The sequence below is a fragment of the Vitis riparia genome, unplaced genomic scaffold, assembly GCF_004353265.1.
Source record: "Vitis riparia cultivar Riparia Gloire de Montpellier isolate 1030 unplaced genomic scaffold, EGFV_Vit.rip_1.0 scaffold744_pilon_pilon, whole genome shotgun sequence".
Taxonomy (NCBI): domain Eukaryota; kingdom Viridiplantae; phylum Streptophyta; class Magnoliopsida; order Vitales; family Vitaceae; genus Vitis; species Vitis riparia.
In genome coordinates, this window is record NW_023269765.1 from 91,224 (window position 1) to 109,469 (window position 18,246).

The 18,246-nt window shown below is 35.3% G+C and overlaps 1 protein-coding gene across 5 annotated transcripts; it reads right to left on the reverse strand.

The window, feature by feature from the left end:
* Positions 1 to 1,740: 1,740 nt before the first annotated feature.
* LOC117910446 (ubiquinol-cytochrome-c reductase complex assembly factor 1-like) lies at positions 1,741 to 17,431 on the reverse strand. 5 transcript variants are annotated; one of them, XM_034824517.1, is made up of 9 exons: positions 17,254 to 17,426; positions 16,818 to 16,995; positions 15,870 to 16,083; positions 12,305 to 12,471; positions 11,281 to 11,405; positions 3,581 to 3,641; positions 3,027 to 3,075; positions 2,130 to 2,222; positions 1,741 to 2,042 (listed from the first exon to the last, which is right to left on the reverse strand). In XM_034824517.1, the coding sequence occupies exons 2-8, from the start codon at positions 16,980 to 16,982 to the stop codon at positions 2,146 to 2,148; spliced, it is 858 nt and encodes a 285-aa protein (XP_034680408.1). In that variant the 5' UTR covers positions 16,983 to 16,995; positions 17,254 to 17,426; the 3' UTR covers positions 1,741 to 2,042; positions 2,130 to 2,145. The 5 variants fall into 5 exon arrangements, with proteins under 5 accessions (XP_034680408.1, XP_034680405.1, XP_034680406.1 ...); XM_034824514.1 differs by having other exon boundaries at positions 1,741 to 2,222; XM_034824515.1 differs by lacking the exon at positions 17,254 to 17,426 and adding an exon at positions 17,120 to 17,213 and having other exon boundaries at positions 1,741 to 2,222.
* Between the last annotated feature and the right edge of the window lie 815 nt (positions 17,432 to 18,246).

Sequence of the window (18,246 nt, forward strand, 5' to 3'; positions counted from 1 at the left end):
CTTGTAAATATAAATTGACATGAATTACACAAACTCTTATTATATCAATCCAATGTTTCTTGTTAGAACATTTTATCCTTTTATTTATTTTCATTAAAATGGAATAAAAAAAAACTTCATTAATTATCATCAATGATAAAATGAAAATAAAAAAATGTTAAAAATATAATTAAACTAAAAATAAAATATTGATTTTCATAGTAGCTCTCTCAATACCTCCTTCACTTAGAGTGTATTTGATAATGATTTTAAAAAATATTTTTAACATTACTAATATTTGAATAATAAAATTTTTTAAGTATTAAAAACGTTTCCTAAAATCACTATCAAACGTACTCTTAATCCTATAAAAAAGGTATGTCGGAATATATTTCAGACAAACCTCTCTAATGCTCAAGTTAGCTCAGAAGTTAAAAGAAAAATTTTTTAGGAAGAATTTAGTGCATACCATTTATTCTCCTTCTTATGCTTTTACATAAGATGGATCTTGTGACTTCCTTTGAGCAATTATGAACCCTCTTTATTTCGGTATTTAATCTTGTAGTATCTCGTTGATAGCGCATAACGGTTGTCAGGTTGACTCACTGATGGTGTGTAATGGATTCATTTATGGCGACTGACCGTTTGGATAACTATGGTCATATGAGAGATGCTGCTTGAGATGGCTAGCTTACCCGGTCACCTTCACTATTGTTATCCACCCGAACACCTCATTGTCGGGTACCCACAAAAGTAAAGCTAAAGATAAAAGCTTCATAACTCAAAAGTATTTCAATTCAATTGACCTTGAAAAACAAAACTATATAAAATTTTGGTTCTATACTTACCTTCTTTTCGTTATCATATGCTCACCTTTTCTCTTTTTAATTATTATGAATTTAGAATCTTAATTTTATTTCTTTAAATAAATTTTAATCTTCTTTTCATGAAGTTATTATCTTAATTTTAGTTGCTATATTTTTAGCTTAATTTTTTTTAATTAATTTTCTTTCTTGATGTTCTTATTTTAATATATTTTCAAAATTTTGTAATAAATAATATACATTGTATGAATTGAATATATAAACTTTATTAAATTAGAAGCTACTTTTGTAATGGACAAAAAAACAAATGAGAAGTATTGATGGTGATAGACTTTTAGCGGGAAATCAATATTTTATTTTCTTATTATTTTTTGTTTTGTGGTAGGAAATTAATATTTTATTTTTACATTGTTAGTTTAAAATTTATTTTTAATTTTAATAATAATTTAAATTATCTTCTATTTTATCATTAATGTCAACCAAAGAAGCTTTATATATGAAGATGAAAACTTTTATTATGGAATATTAAATTATTTGAATATGTTGTAAGCAAAAGAATTGAAAGAAGATATCATAGAAGAATAAAATAGTGTGTCCGAAGAAAAATAGAATTTATTTGCATTAGCAAGTCTCGTCTTTTATAAATACTCATATTTTATAACATTTCCTCTAATATGATCATAAGAATATGTCTCGTTAAAACTTTATTAGAAAAAACCTAATAGGAAATGACCTAGTGAGGGAAAGTTAGAACCATCTAGCTAAAAACCTTACTAATAAAACCCAATAAGATAAAACTTATTTCATTAAAAACCTTACCAATAAAGTCTAATAAGACAAAACCCGAGAAAAAATAGTGAAATATATTCATATTAGTATTACCCCTTTCATGCAGCCATGACATTACATTCCTAGGCACATCCAAACAAAAGAGAGCTGTACACAAGAGAGAGAGGTTCATTTTTAATATATAGAAAAAAAATTCCTAGTCAAATACCTTTTGCAAGCAAAACCACGTCTTGCATCAAATGACGTAAGTGGCATTGGAAATGAAATGGGGTTGACTCCATATCCAAAAACCAGTCACTGGTTTAAATAACATCAAAATCTCTTCACGTTTTGAATCCATCAGAACCATACAATTGCTACTTTTATTGGGGAAAAATTTAAAGGAGAAAAAAAAAAGCAATATAATAGAGCAGTTCCTTCTCCCATGATGCAATGGCCTTACGAGTTGCCCTATAAGATATGGAGTTATGAATATTTTCCCAGAAATATTGTGGCACATTCAGCACCATCAAAACTCAAATGTTGATAATGGCTCACCTAGGCCTGTTCAGTTTTATCCTCTCACTGAATCAGATTTTGGGTTCTCTAATGAAGAGAACGTGAAGTTCCCGGAGAAGATGGACTCCTTGTCTGCACATACCAAAATTCCACTACTTTATCAAACTGAAATCCTAGGCAACACAAGTTTTCAAATGGTAGGGCAATTATACAAGGAACATATCCCGATGAACAGAGATTCCACATGCACAACAGTAAAACCATAAGAACATTGCAAGAGATACATGCGATAGTATATATTTGGAATGAATCAAGATAATTCGATATTATCAACTCCACGCTGTTTTAATCAAGGCTAAAGAATCTGGTTCACTGGGTGAATAGTTCTAGTCTCAAGGTTCACTTCATGGTCCATGATGTAAAAGCATACAAATAAGTAAATTCATAAATAAGTAAAAACAATAATTGCAAACTTGAGATAAAATTTTAATAATTTATGGCAAATTTTAAATACATGCAACATAATTCAATCAGATAGAGTATATTGACATGCAAAAATAAACATGAATTTAAGTTTATATACCCACAGGGAGCGTCCAAAATTTCAAACTCCCAACTGGTGATGGCTCCATAAGTGCATGTGTCATACAATGCCTTTTCTGGTTTCCCTTACACTACTCCCTTTCCCAACATATCCCAAATCATCTATTCCATATGGCACCATTCCCCTGCCCAACTATCTATGGTTTCATTCATCAAGTCATCTAAGTGCAAGATGTCATTTCCATCTATTCATGTACGAAGCTCACTCAATTATTGCATAGAGCACACAGCAAAGTACCTTAGATTAAAAATAAAAAGAAAAAGAACAATAATTTACCCTCCAGAGGTGCATATACAGAGAAACTATATTAGAAAATAATAAGAGTGGTTTACCTGTTAAGGATAGGCAACTACATTCCCGACGAGCATACCTTGCCATAGCCTGCAGATGCAGATTATTCAAGAGTTAAGTTGTGCCATATCTTCAATACACAGATGATAAAGGTATATATGTAGATCATGAACAGCTCACAAGAAAAACCAGGCAGACGGATATATGAATTTTTGAGCAGTGGACAGAGAATTGATTTTTATTTATTAATTTGTTTGTTTATTTTTAATAGGACTGTGGACAGAAGATTGATGTTTTCACTCATAAATCCTCAAATTGGCAATCATATACTATAATATAGCATGAAGTATGCAACCAGTGTGGAGACCACTGCAGCCCAACAAGTGTACCAATGGTAAAGCATGTCAGGAGGTCCATGACTTGCAGGTTACAATAATCCACATTAAGTGACCAGCTGATGAGGGAAAGAAATACTGGCATGGAGGGTATGGCTCCCACTGCAAATATTGCATTCCTAGAAAACCTTATACAGAGTATTCTAAATTCCTTCTGGAAATCTAACACTGATGCAAGTTGCTCAAAAATTAGAACATGCCTGGACTGCACCTGCGGCAGCATCATTTGGCTTTGATAAACCATCATCAGAAAAGATATTCCTGCAACACAGTTCAGAAGCAGTGTTATGGGAAGTAGATAAGGTATTCAGCATCAAGAAATGGCCTTTTCTTCCTTTTTTTTTTTGTTTTATTTTTGTTGGATAAGAAAGAAATGATGGGTATGTTTGGAAACTGTTTTCAAAAATGGTGTTCTATTTTTAAGAACAAAAAAATAGGAAAACATGTTTGGCAATTAAAAACCAAAAAACAATTTTCTGTAATAAAAAACTTAAAAGGTGTTTTTTTATAGCATATTTTTTTTTTCAGTTATTTTCACTCGTTTTCGAAGAACTGTTTTTTTTTTTTTTAAAAAAAAAAAATTATACAACTACAAAGAATGTTTGAAAGTAAAGCACTAAAGATAAAAGTTATTTTTAAAGAATATATCAAACAGTTTTCAAAACCTCTTTATTTTTTAGAACAGTTTTCAAAAACACTTCCCAAACAAAGTCGATTTCTTTCCAACTATGAAAGAGTGATCATGAAATCTTGCACCATTTAATTTTAAATATATATCTAAAGTAAACAATCAATGAGTCAAAGCTTTCTAATTTTCAGAATTCTCATAGTCAGCAGAGTTTTTAGTTATGCTATTCTCTAAAGTAGCTACATGGAAGAAATCTCTCCATGTCTTGTTGCTCGGCCTCTTTGGATAAAGAGGTTTAAAAACGAACACACAAACTTTAGAGAAACAGAAAAAGACATATTTCTTTGTGACATTGGAAAACTTGGTTTGGCCTTATCCTAGTATCATTTATAACAAATATGATATCATACCTCCACATACTTTTTATTTCATCCTGCATCTTCTATCTGATGATTATGGCTAATGGTTTATCATTCAATGACATCCTAAAATTAGAATTTAAAAAAGAATTATAAAAAATGACAGAAAAATTGTGCAAATATTTATCAGACCATAGAGGTTACACAGTATGAGGAGGTACAACTCTTTTCCTAGCCATAAATTGTCAAAGGATAGCTTTGCTGTCCACACTTCATTCCTTATTTTAGCCTACAATTGTTTCCTTATTTCTCCATTTATTATTTTGTACAGTTAGCATACATTATTTGACAGATTATAGTTTACATGTATAGGGCTAGAATCATGCAGGAATTTATTTGCTTTTATTTGCTTTCCATGTATAGCATCCTTGTAAAGTCTATATATAATATACAAAACTCAAGGCCAAGGTATTCGACCATTCACACAATATTTTGACATGGTATCAGAGCAAGGTTGCTAATTTTTCTTCCCTCAAATTCTTTTCTGTCTTCTCAGTTTCGGAGGTGTCTCTCGTGTCTTTTGGTCAAGTCTGTGTTGATCCGTACTGCACCTAACCACAACCATTTTTCTCGGTATTTCTGTGGTTGTCGTAGGTCAGTTTTCTTTTGGGATTTTTTTTTTTGGTGCATCCTTTTGTCTCGGGTTCTATTTATTTTCTATGGATTCCGCACTTGTGTGTGTTAAGTTTACAAATACAAATTATTCTACCTAGGCATTTTAGTGTTTCTCAAGGGAAAAGACCTTTGAGGTCATATTGATGGCACGGATGTTGAAAAACCATCCACTTTTGACAAATCTCAGGATGTTGGGTTTTCTCCTTCATAGGTTGTGCTTGATGCACGCATCATGTCTTGGCTTCTTGGTTTAGTGGAGCCTCATATTGTCACCCACTTGCGGCCCCATCGCTCCGCTCAATCTATGTGGGCTCACTTGAAGAAAGTTTATCATTAGGATAACGATGCTCGTTGCTTTCAGTTAGAACATGCGATTGCCACGTTTCAACATGGTAGTCTTTCCATCCAGGACTACTACTCGGCATTTCTGACTCTTTGGCATGAATATGATGATTTGGTTACAACGGATGTTCCTATTGCCACTCTCTCAACTATTTAGACTATTCATGCGATTACCCGACGTGATTAGTTTCTTATGAAACTACGTCCGAAATATGAATTTGCCCGCTCCTCTTTACTCAACAGATCTTCTGTTCCCTCTCTTGATATTTGTTTTGGTGAGTTACTTCGCGAAGAGCAACGCCTTAGTACTCAAGCCATTCTGGAGCAATCTCATGGCAGTTCCGGGACGGCAACTGTAGCTTATGCTGCCCAAGGACGCGGACCACCTATGCATTCTAAAAACTTGCAGTGTTTCTGCTATAAGGAATAGGGGCATATTGCTGTCATTTGTCCTAAGAAGTTTTGTTCTTATTGTAAGAAGGGTCACATTATCAAAGAATGTCGTATTCGCCCCCAGAATCGTCAGGCCCAAGCATTTCAGACTTCAGTTATTGTCCCTCTTGTAGCAACTTCTGCAGCACACTACTCTCCTTCAGCTGCACCTCCTGCACCAGATTACTATACCCCAGAAATGGTGCAACGGATGTTAATTTCAGCATTATCAGCAATGGGATTTCAAGGTAACAATTCTACTAAACTCTGGTACGTGGACTCGGGGGCCTCTAATCACATGACTAATAATCCCACCGCTTTGTGTCATGTTCGGCCCTACGCTGGTCAATCTTCCATTCAGACTACCAATGGCAACTCTTTGCCCATAACTGCTATCGGCGATGCCTCTTTTAAGTTCATTGATGTGTTTCTTGCTCCTCAGCTTTCCATGAATCTTATTTCTATTGGCCAATTAGTTGATAACAATTGTGCTGTTAATTTTTCTAGTAATGATTGTGTTGTGCAGGACTAGGTAACGGGGGAGCCGATTGTGAAGGAACCTAAAATGGGGCGCTCGTTTCCACTATTTTTACCTGTTCCAGATTTTTCTCCACTTTCTTCTATTAAGTCTTTTGCTTGTAATAATGTTTCAGATCTTAGTATGGTGTGGCATCATCGTTTAGGCCATCCCAATACTCAGATCTTATCTCATGTATTGAACTCTGATTTACCTGGTAATAAGGATCGTTCTTCTTTATCTCTTGAGTGCGATTCTTGCAAACTTGGTAGAAGTAAAACTCTTCTCTTCCCTGTGCATGCAAGTAGAGCATCTTACTGCTTTGATCTTATCCATAGTGATGTTTGGGGACCTTCCCCGGTTAGTTCACTTGAGAAATTTAAATATTATGTGACTTTCATTGATGATCATAGCAGATTTACTTGGGTCTACTTTCTTCGCTCTAAATCTGAGGTCTTTCGTACTTCCACTGAGTTTTTAGCGTATGTTGACAATCAATTTTCTACTTCTATTAAGACATTACGCACAAATTCCAGTGGTGAGTATTTGTCTACTGAGTTTTAAGCATTCTTGGCTTCTAAGGGTATTATTCATCAACGTTCATGTCCCTCTACTCCTCAACAAAATGGAGTTGCTGAATGCAAAAATCGTCATCTCCTAGATGTGGTACGTACTCTCTTGTTAGAATCTTCTGTTCCATCCATGTTTTGGGTAGAGGCTTTGAAAACTGCTACTCACTTGATTAATCGTTTACCTTCTCAAGTCCTACATATGGAGTCTCCCTATTTCCGCTTATTTGCTAAGCAACCTAGTTATGATCATCTTCGTATTTTTTGTTGTGTATGCTTTGTTCATTTACCTTCTCATGAGCGACATAAATTATCTGCTCAATCTGTTCGATGTGCTTTCTTGGGATATAATATGTGTCAAAAAGGATTTGTTTGCTATGATCCTACATTACATTGTACACGTATTTCTAGGAATGTTATTTTATTTGAAAATCAACATTTCTTTCCTGTATCCTCTTCTACTGTGGTCCTCCTCTCATTTGAGCAGCAGTTGTCAGATCTTCATCCAGTCAGTTCTCGCTTTCAACCAGGTATTGTGTATACGAGACGCTCCCGCCCACAGTCTCTTTCGGTGGCACACCCAATATTTGATCCTACCACGCTCCAGATTCAGTCAGTTGCAGCACCTCCAGCACCTTTAGTACGTTGCTCTCCTCGAGTGTTTGTACCTCCGAATAGGTATGGATTTCCCTCTTCCAGTTCTGGCAATTCTATTTTAGCCCTTACTGCTGCATTGTCCAATTTTGATATTCCCACATGCTACTCACATGCTGCCAAGCATGATTGTTGGCGACAAGCTATGTAGGAAGAAATTGTCGCTCTAGAGGCCAATCACACTTGGGACATTGAGCCTTGTCCTCCCACTATTGTTCCTCTGGGTTGCAAATGGGTTTACTCAGTCAAGGTCCAATCTGATGGAAGTTTGGATCGTTACAAAGCTCGGCTTGTTGCACTTGGGAATAATCAGGAATATGGTGTCAATTATGAAGAGACCTTTGCTCCTGTGGCTAAAATGACTACTGTTCGTACGATTCTAGCTCTTGCTGCTTCCAGTGATTGGCCGCTACATTAGATGGATGTAAAAAATGTTTTTCTTCATGGGGATCTTAAAGAGTGTATTTATATGAAGCCACCCCCGGGATTGTTTCCCTCTCCGACTTCACATGTGTGTAAGCTTCGTCACTCTCTTTATGGTCTCAAACAGGCTCCGAGGGTCTGGTTTGATAAATTCCACACCATTTTATTACAATTTTCATTCAGGCAGAGCAAGTATAACACTTCCTTGTTTCTTCGGAAATCAGACATGGGTATTGTTGTTCTTTTGGTTTATGTTGATGATATTGTGATCACTGGTTCCGATTCTGCTTTACTTGGTCAGCTCAAAACTCATCTCTCCGAGTCCTTTCATATGAAAGATCTTGGGTCTCTCACATATTTTCTTGGTCTTGAGGTGCATCATAGTCCCTCTGGTATTTCCCTCAATCAACATAAGTATGCGAGTGACCATAGGATGAGCAATTTTGTGATGATGATTGGGTTAGAAAGTGCTAATTTTTTGTTTGAAGATTTAACATGTTCTCATCCAAGTTAAATTAAGGAGATCCAATTTTGTGATGGTAGGTTTGACCGAAGCCTAAGTGCGACCTTTTTGGTGTTCCTAAGAAGAAAGGTGTTGATAATCTCAAGGATTTTAGGCCAATATGTTTGGTTGGAGGTCTTTATAAGTTATTGACTAAAGTGTTGGCCAATAGGCTCAAGAAAGTGGTGGGTAAAATGGTTTCCAAGCTTCAAAAAGCCTTTGTGGAGGGGAGACAATTTTTAGATGCAATATTGATGGCAATTAAGGTAGTTGATTCAATGCTAAAGAAGAGAGGTTGTGGGTTGTTGTGCAAGCTTGACATTAAGAAGACTTACGATTATGTGAATTAGGGCTTTTCGTTAACAATTATTGGTAAGATGGGGCTCAAGCAAAAATTGATTAGTTGGATAAAATGATGTATCTCTTCAGTCAATTTCTTTGTTTTAATTAATGGCACACCTATAGAATTTTTACAAAGCTCGAGGGGATTGAGACAAGGGGACCCTATCTTCCCCTACTCGTTTGTAATTGCTATGGAGGCCCTTAATAGATTGCTCTTGAAAGCTCAGGATGGTGGTTTTATTTTAGGGTTCAAGGTTGGGGGAAAAGGGGGTGGGGGTGAGGAGTCTCTCATCTCCTTTTTGTTGATGCCACCATTGTTTTTTGTGAGGCCTCTCAAGAGCAAGTCACTTTCTTATGTTGGCTGCTCATGTGGTTCACAGCCATGTTGAGGTTGAAGATTAACTTGGAGAAGAGTGAGATGATTCCAATGGGGGAGGTGGACAATTTGGAATATTTGGGTTGTGAGATTGGGTGTAAAGTGAGAAAGTTGCCTTCTTACCTAGGGCTTCCTTTGCGGGCCTCATATAAGTATGCAGCAGTTTGGGATGGGGTAGAAGAACAGTTTCGTAAGAGGCTCTTGTTATGGAAGAGACAACACCTCTCAAAAGGGAGAAGACTCACTTTACTTCGCAGTACTTTAGCTAGTTTACTAATCTATTTTATGTCTATGTTCACTATCCTAAGAATTGTAAGGTTGAGATTAAAGAAGATTCAAAGGGATTTTTTGTGGAGGGGAGGGGAGTGGCCTTAGAAAAACAAAATACAATTAGACAAGTGGTCAACTGTTTGTAAAGCAAAATCGAAAGTAGGACTAGATGTTCATTCTCTTTCTTTGCTTAACAAGGCCCTTCTTTGCAAATGGTGTTGGCGCTTTTCTAGTGAAAGATTTTTTGTAGAAGAAAATTATGAGAGGAAAGTTTAGGGAGGAAGAAGGGGATTGGAGGTTGGGAGTGGTGAGAGATTCCTATGGGGTTGGGGTTTAGAAAGAGATTGAGAAGCAGTGGGATTTTTCTAATACAAAGATTTCCTTTGAGACATGTAATGGGAATAGAGTAAAGTTTTGGAAAGACGGGTAGTGTAGTGAAGAGCCCTTATGTGAGACTTTCCCATCCTTGTTTGCCCTATCGGATTCGAAGGAGGCATGGGAGCTGATTTTTGGGAGCAATGTGGGGAAGGAGAAAATTGGAACTTTCATTTTGTTAGGAACCTGAATTGGGAGTTAGGCGTCATAGAATGGTTCCTTTCTAAACTCCAAGGACAGACAATGAAGAGGAAGGAGGAAGACAGAGTAGTGTGGAAGGAAGATAGCAAAGGGGTCTTCTCTGTAAGAGGGCTTTACTCTTTGTTGGAGACAAATTATGCCACCCTTTCCTTTAAAGATAATATGGAACTAATGGATTCCTTCGAAGTGAGTTTCTTCACTTGGGAGGCTTGCTAGGGAAAGCTTTTGACTTTGGATCAACTTCAAAGAAGAGGGTGGACATTGACCAACAAGTGTGCATTGTGTAAAGAGGAGTCCGAGTCCATTGATCATATCCTCCTTCATTTGTGACAAGGGAGAATTTTATGGCAATTGGTGTTCTCCATTTTTGGTATTCAATAGGTTTTATCTTAGTCGATTAGGGAGACTCTCCTAAGGCGTACTAAGGCTTGGAGAGTTGCTCCTCATATTTTTTGGACAATTTGGAAGTCAAAGAAGTAGGAGATTCTTTGAATGTGAGGAATTGTCATATCAAAGGCTAAAAAATATTTTCTTTAACAATTTCTCTATGTGGGTTAGGGTGTATATAGGTGGAGAATATATGCATTTGGTTGATTTCATAGATTGGTTGGAGCTTAGATGAGGGAGGGAGTAATTTTTTTGTGTATACCTTCTTTCCTGTTTTTTGTTTAGTGCTCTTTGTATACAACCAGTGTACTCTTGTGCACTTTTAGCATTTATTAATACACCCTCTTATAAATGAAAAAAGGGAGATCCTCCAGTCAGAAGTCATCAGCAGGATTAGAAAGCCTATCAGGGCTTGCCTGATTTTCCACTGCCTGAGGACTGTTAAGTGTCCCAGTAGAGACATTCACTCTCCCTACAAATGTCATCATCTGCTTCTTCATTCTGGCCCTTCTAACTGACTAAAAAAATCCCTATCTGCCAATTTAGTACATCCAATATAATGTATATACAATGTATACTATACAATATTAAAATGCACCTATTTTTTCAATAAAATCAAAGCTAAAAACTATTCTCGTACAGAAATTTATGCTTAATACAAATCAATAATTTTGTAATCCAGGTACTTGAGTAGACTGATTAGCAGTATGGGAGAACAGGTTATTGATAATGTGATTTTAAAGTATGAAGTAGCACATAAGCAAGCTTTCTTTCAACAGAAATAAGTGAGGAAAGTTGCAGCAATAAGAAATTCATATTTAAGAAACACCTGCTCATTAATATCTTACTTCCATATCACATTAGGCAGCTCATCAGGTCTAGCTTCCGGGAGCATTGCAGCATCATAAGCGACAATATTTCCATAGAAAATCTTTTCCAAGTCCTTCATCCATCTAGTCAGTAGTAAGTTAACCTGCCATTCCAAAAATAATAAGTGGCATGCACTGAAAATTTAAAGCTTATTCAACCAAAGAGTGTTTATATTTTCCACATATGACCTATTCTAGGATCAATTTTTTATTTTTTATTTTTGATAGGTAAAAGCAATTGTATTAAAAAGAAAAGAGTACACATGATGTACACAAGCAACCAAAATGCAAAAAGGCCTATTCTAGGATCAATGTGATCCATAACATATATGCTCATCCATTGGTTCAAAGATTACCCGTTCAAGATGCAATAGGGATGATTAAGCTAGCAACCATAGTTTCAGCAGGTGAGGATCTGTAAAGAAGAAAATTTGAAGTTGGAACAAATTTATCATCTTTTAACTGATCCTCATGGTTTTCCTTCCTCTAAGCATATGAAGTAAAGAATGATTGGACATAAATAAATATGAAAACTTCCTATGGTCAATTTTGGAGTAAGAACATTGCCAGATCTTCTCTATTAAATGGTAAACCCTGGCCCCCCAAAATTCATCTGGTCTAGGAGGCTCCAATGCCAAAAAAATTGCATACATCACATGATTAAATGTCTACTACTACATTTTCTTTTCCCCATTTATTGGCGTAATGTTGTGCAAATCAATGTGAGTTGTCTTATCCTTTCACTATGTGATACAGTTCTAATTATTTTTCCTTTGGGAGTAGTCAATTAACCAATAAAGGTGTTCAACCTGATAAATTATCTTGCTCTTTTCTGAGAAAATGACTAGCTTAATCATAACTCATGCATGCTTTTCAAAAAGGTGTATTGATTTTTTTTTTCTTTAGTCTAATAAAAGAGACTAATGTCAAGAAAATTTCAGAAATGGGAGCTGTATTGAATTCCTAACAGACTCTAGTTAACATATAGGTAGCAATCACAAACCCCAGCCTTCGACACCCTCAGCTCTACATCATGATTATAAATCTCGTACAAGTATTGCCCAAATTCAACACCTTCCTTTCCATCTTCTTTCAAGCGGCGTAAGCAAAGCCACATATGAAGTATAAGCAGAGAAAATGTTGTTTTAAAGGTTTTCTCCAAGTTAAATGCTGCATATGAAATAATATAATTTTACATTAGACCAATATAGAGATTCAAAGCCAGCATGGAAAGCAGCATGTAAAATAACAAATCACTATCTACATTGTTGATTCCCAGAGAAAGAAAGAAAAACATGTGACGCAAACTGAAAATAAATACCCATTGTGCAAACTCGTTTACAGGATGGAAATAGGTTTCTCAACTAAGAACCAGATAATGATGTCTTTCAAGTTCTAAATTGAAGTTAGCACTTCTGGAATAAAAGTGGCACAAATTCGATGATTTAGAAGTATCAAAGTTCTTATATTATGATAGGAACAACATGCAATACTTCATTTCCATCCACTGGTGTGGATTTCATTAATGGACCTTTGTAAAATGGTATTTTTTTTTATAGGCAAAAGGAGATTGTCTTAAATAAATAAAGTATACATGATGTATGCAAAACAACAAAAGCCAGAAGGGGCGAATACATAGAAATAAGCAACCACACCCTACGGGGAACCTAACCAATCCACAAAATCTAACAGTGACATAGAATCATCCCCAATATACAATCTTAACCCAATCCTAAAATAGATATAAAAAATAACTTTTAATTGTTTGGTCCAAACTTTCACAATTCTTAAAGGCTCTCCTATTTTTCTCCCTCCAAATGGGGACCAAAAAGGCATAAAAGAGCAACTTTTCAAGCGTTTTTCCTTTCTTTGCCAACTAAGGAACCGCCCCAACTCAAGAACACCCCTCTCACAGAAGAGTGTATCACCCACTGTACATCAAATAGAGAAAAAATCAGCTGCCACAACATATGAGCTTTTGGACAATGCAGGAGAATATAATCACCTGTTTCTTCTTCTATTTTGCACATATAGCATCTGTTAGGCATCCTCCAACCTCTCTTTATGAACTAATCATGAAACAATATCTTTGCCCAAGTTGCTTCCCAAGAAAAAAATGCTAGCTCTTACAAGAGCCTAAGAGTTCCAAACTATACTATGAGGGAAAGGCTCCGCTCTCCTACTTGCCAAGGAGTAGGACTTGACTGAAAAATCACCGTTTTTTGTCTCCAACCAAACCATAACATCATTGGTACCCAAAGAGATGGAGTGATTATGCAACCTCCTAAAAAAGGCATCTACTTCCTCCAACTTCCAATCATTGAACTGTCTAATAAACCTCAAACCCCAACTACCCCCATCTCAAACATCAACCACCCAAGCATCTTTAGAAGAGACTATAGAATAAAGATTCAAAAAGGAATCCCTCAAAGACAAATCCCTACACCACCTATCCTTCCAAAACTTCACCCGGTTCTTTGAGCCAACTTGAAAACTAGTTTTATCTTTGAAAGCATCTCATCCATTTCTAATTGTCGTCCAAACCCCCACTTCATACCTCTATCTCACCTCTTTTGTGCACCAACCCCCCTCCTCTAGCCCATGCTTACCAACAATCGTCCATTTCCAAAAAGGATTCCTTTCACTCATAAATCTGCAAGACCATTTCCCCAAAAAAGCCTTGTTGAGAATCGAAGGGCTTCTAAAACCCAAGCCCCCTTTTTGTTTTTCCAAGCAAACAACTGACTAATTGACCAAATTTGGCTTGTTAACCAAAGCCCCTCCTCCCCAAAGGAAGTCCCTTTGAATCTTTTCTAATCTAGTCGTCACTCTTTTAGGGATGACAAAGAGGGACATGCAGTAAATCGGTAAGCTAGATAAAGTACTCTTAATCAAAGTTTGTCTTCCACCTTTTGAACGATATCACCTCTTCCACAAAGAAAACCTTTTTTAGAACTGCTCTACCACCCCTTCCCAAACCCTAATAGACTTGTAAGGAGCACCCAAAGGGAGGCCTAAGTAGGTGGTTGGTAGGGTACCCACCTTGCAGCCTAAAACCTCACAAGCTCCTCCAAATTTGGGACATTCCCAACTGGAATCAATTCACTTTTCTCCAAATTAATCTTTAGCCTTAGAATCAAATTTGTAAAATGGTATTGAGCATGATATTTGAATTATTGGATATAATTATAGGATATAATGTGATTATGTAGGTGTGAAAGGGGATATTATCTAATAACACATCCATTTTGTTATGTTGGAGAATGTGGATAGAAGAAAAGGGAACCCTTTTGTCCTATCCTTTAAAGCAACCCAACCTTTTTGAAGCATACTATTGGAAGACTTAATGTTATCAACATGGGGTTCACTCTCATCTAAAATAGTAGTCTAGAAAATACAAATAGAACTAGCAAGCCTTTCCACGTGAGAATCGGAGCTGTTTGAGTTTTAAGATTACCTCTAATATTGCTGCCTTCCATGCCCTTTTACCATGATTGCCCAAAATTGTGAACCTATGATAGTAAGCAAGTATATGGCAATCTAAGCGTACACAAAAAACGGAATAAGGTTTGGAAAGCTGCTCCCCTATGCATTTTTTGGACATTGTGGAAGGAAAGAAACCAATATGCATTTGAAATCGATGCAATGTCAAATAAAAAATTGAAATGTTGGTTCCTACGTGATCTCTTAGCATGGGTTGAGATGTACATTAAACTATTAAAGAAGGCTCAATGCCTTTGATTGATTCTTGTGATTGGTTAGGAACTATGTTGTATGGGTTTGGGTATAAGTGTTAGATGCTAGTATGTGTCTACATGTCTGATCCTTCACAACTCAAATTTTAGGATACAGGGACTCGCTTAAAAGGGACCTAAAATATGGGCATGGGTAGTGGGATACTGTATGATAAAAGAAAAATCCCTTAAAAATAATTTATTCAAAAGCTCCCATTTTTTCCCTCTAATTCCTTTTCTTCATCTTGTCCCTAAATATTTTTATAAAAATTCATTTTTCGGCTAACTCTTCTCTTTCTCTAACGTAATTATTAATAAGAGGATATGAATGAAAAAAATCAAACAATCATATCCAAAGTCAAATAGGAGTGTCCAACAAGGATCTCATACCCGCATCCATGTCATGACATGTTGGCATAGGTACGTTGGTTGAAATTAAAGGATCCGACCATCACAGCCTAGGAACTTGTTGAGAGAGAGAATTGTTTTTTCGTGTTCTGTCTTTTATGGCTTTGCCTTTTTGTATTTGTTGTATGTCTGGTGTACTCTAGTGTACTCTTTTCTTTTGTCGTTTATATACACCTTTTATAACCTATAAAAACATGGTGGCCAAGTCCACTTCTCAAGCATGTTCCATATAAAAACAACACAAACAATTCATAGTCCTCATTCCTCAAATGATATGGCTTATTTTGAAGCTAACAAACTTTATGCTTTCTCAACTATCATGAAAGTTTGTGGTATATAATCTTTAGATTTTATAAGATACTATAAAACAAAAAAGTAAACTTTATGCTTTCTTACCCAACAGGAAAGCAGGAAGGAAAAACTCACCATTATATATGGCAGGTTTATCAACTTGTGAAGCAATTCTCCGGTATACCACATTTGCCCCTCGAATAGACTTGCTTTGTTTACTATAAAACAGCAGCATTTTAAATATAATATGTCGGATACCCTCATACTTTGGCTCTTCAACTCTTAAAGGGGAATCTTGGGCCAAAGCCAAAGAACAAGGCTTTGACCAGAACATTTTGTTAAAATATACCTGTACAAAATAATTTGGCTTTGAGACGAGACATTTAAAAGCATTCACCAGGGCATCATATAAAACATACAAATTGCATTTAATAAGATGTATACTTGAAATTGACTGAGAAACATGTGCCCAGATTGAAGGATTTGCATATGAAAATATGATGAAAAGAAGAAATAAATATTTGAGTGCCTGCAAGAATAAACCCACTAGAAGCACGTTTCTGAATCACCGTAGAGAAGAGATTATTACATGTTATTTTTATCTATTCCACCTTTCTTTACAAGGTTAAGTAATTACTTTTCAAAGAAGAAAGATGAGCAATACAGTAGTAATAAGTTTCCAGGATAACCTGTATTTATCAATGGGTATATCCTTAGGTGCATTTAGCTTGGAAAATTGGTTTTTGTTTCTGTTCAAATGAAAATCTTAATTTTAACTGCAATTTCCAAATCCTTGGCACACAAAGCTACCAGACAACTGTTCATTTGGAAATAAACCTGATACAGAAAAATGCAGCATAAACACAATCAAATTATGGCTATGCCCATCAACCATCCCGTTGGCATCTTCATTTTTCTATGACATATTTTAATTTAGGTTTAATACGTCTTGATCACAAAGAAAATCATAACACCTTCAATGTTCAGAAACAAACACAAAAACAAAAGAAGACGAAGAAATATACACGTATTCTCAAAAATCCACACAAACTCAAATGATGTGATGGACTTCCAAGTTCAAACCTCGGGTTTTCTGGAGAAATTTTTTTCTGTGGAATCATCAGCAGCCGCGGCAACCTTTGCATAGCTTCGGCTAGCAACAAAACAGAAATCTTTTCTGAGCTCCATGTTGTTCTGTGACCCAAGCTTGTAGAGACGAATAGCAGCTCGGCTCCATCTTGGTAACATTGTTAGCCACCTACTGAAAATCAGAAAAAACAATTCAATGAATAATAATAACAATAACCTATTTAAAGGCTGTGTCTGGATGCAGAGAAAACAATGGAAAATAAAGAGCAATCAAAACGAAAATAAGCAAAACACACAACACTACACTTTGATTTGGTTCAGTTCCAATCTTCGATCCTCCCTAGTTTTGCTCCGTTTTCTCGGAAACCAAACGGAGTAATTTCTATTCTTGAAACAAATTTGAAATAGAGGAAGCAAAATAAATAAGAACCTGAAATCAAGCCCTCTGCTTCTGAGTTCTGATTCAGTGGTTTCCAAAATTCTTCCTTTTTCGTATTATTATTTTTAATAATCTTTTTCGTCTTCCTGTTTATTTACAACTTACACCTCTTAAACCCTAAACTGAGGGAGCAGAAAAAACTGAAAAAAAAGGAAAGACAACATGTGGTGTGCTTTGAAGGCAGTCGTAGGCTTAATTCCTTGTATACGATCCCACTTTTGATACCACATGATATTTAATAATTATGTTTTACTTTTAACATTTTTATTAAAAGAAATAAAATAATCTTAATTTAGATAAAAATTTCTTTATTAAAATTGTAATTTCTATTTAATTATAACTATTTTCAAAAATAGTTTTAAAAATTAATTTTCAAAAATTAATTTTTAAAAATAATTTTAAAAATTGTTCTCTTATATTTTATAAAATAAAAATCTATTTAAAAACTTAAAATATTTTTAATATTCTTAAATATGTTTTAAAGATTATTTTAAAAAATAATTATATAAATATTTCAATCTTAAAAAAAAAAGTGAAAACAATAAAAAGATTTTACATTTAAGAACAAAAAATAAAAAAAACAGTTTGTGAAATGAGTTTTTCAAATTTTTTATTTTTAAAAATAAAAAATCATTTTTAAAATAGTTGTCAAACCTACTTTAGATTTTTTATCAATGTTTTCGATACCAATTACGACAATAGAAAAATTAAATTAAATTACCAACTCACAATTATGGAAACCGTAGAACGGTTCAGTTCACATGGGTTGGTGGTTAGACCGGCCGGTTTGGCTTGAACCGGCTTTGATAGAGAGATTGCTGCTCCTATGTTCGTCACAACACGAATATCGTTTCTATTTCGATTTAATTGGACATTTGTGGATTAAATTCAAATTATAACAATCAACTCCACAATACCATCTCAGTTGCTACTTGTACTACCAAGTACAAAATGACCTGTTGGTTGGTCACTTGGTCGGTCGGT

Excerpts from the sequence above, each read along its gene's own strand:
- LOC117910446 (XM_034824517.1), bottom strand. The coding sequence starts at position 16,982 with ATGTTACCAAGATGGAGCCGAGCTGCTATTCGTCTCTACAAGCTTGGG. Across the intron at positions 16,084-16,817 it reads ATTTCTCCAGAAAACCCGAG|GTATATTTTAACAAAATGTT; the intron begins GTTTGAACTTGG and ends TATTTTGTACAG. Across the intron at positions 11,406-12,304 it reads TGAGGGTGTCGAAGGCTGGG|GTTAACTTACTACTGACTAG; the intron begins GTTTGTGATTGC and ends TTGGAATGGCAG.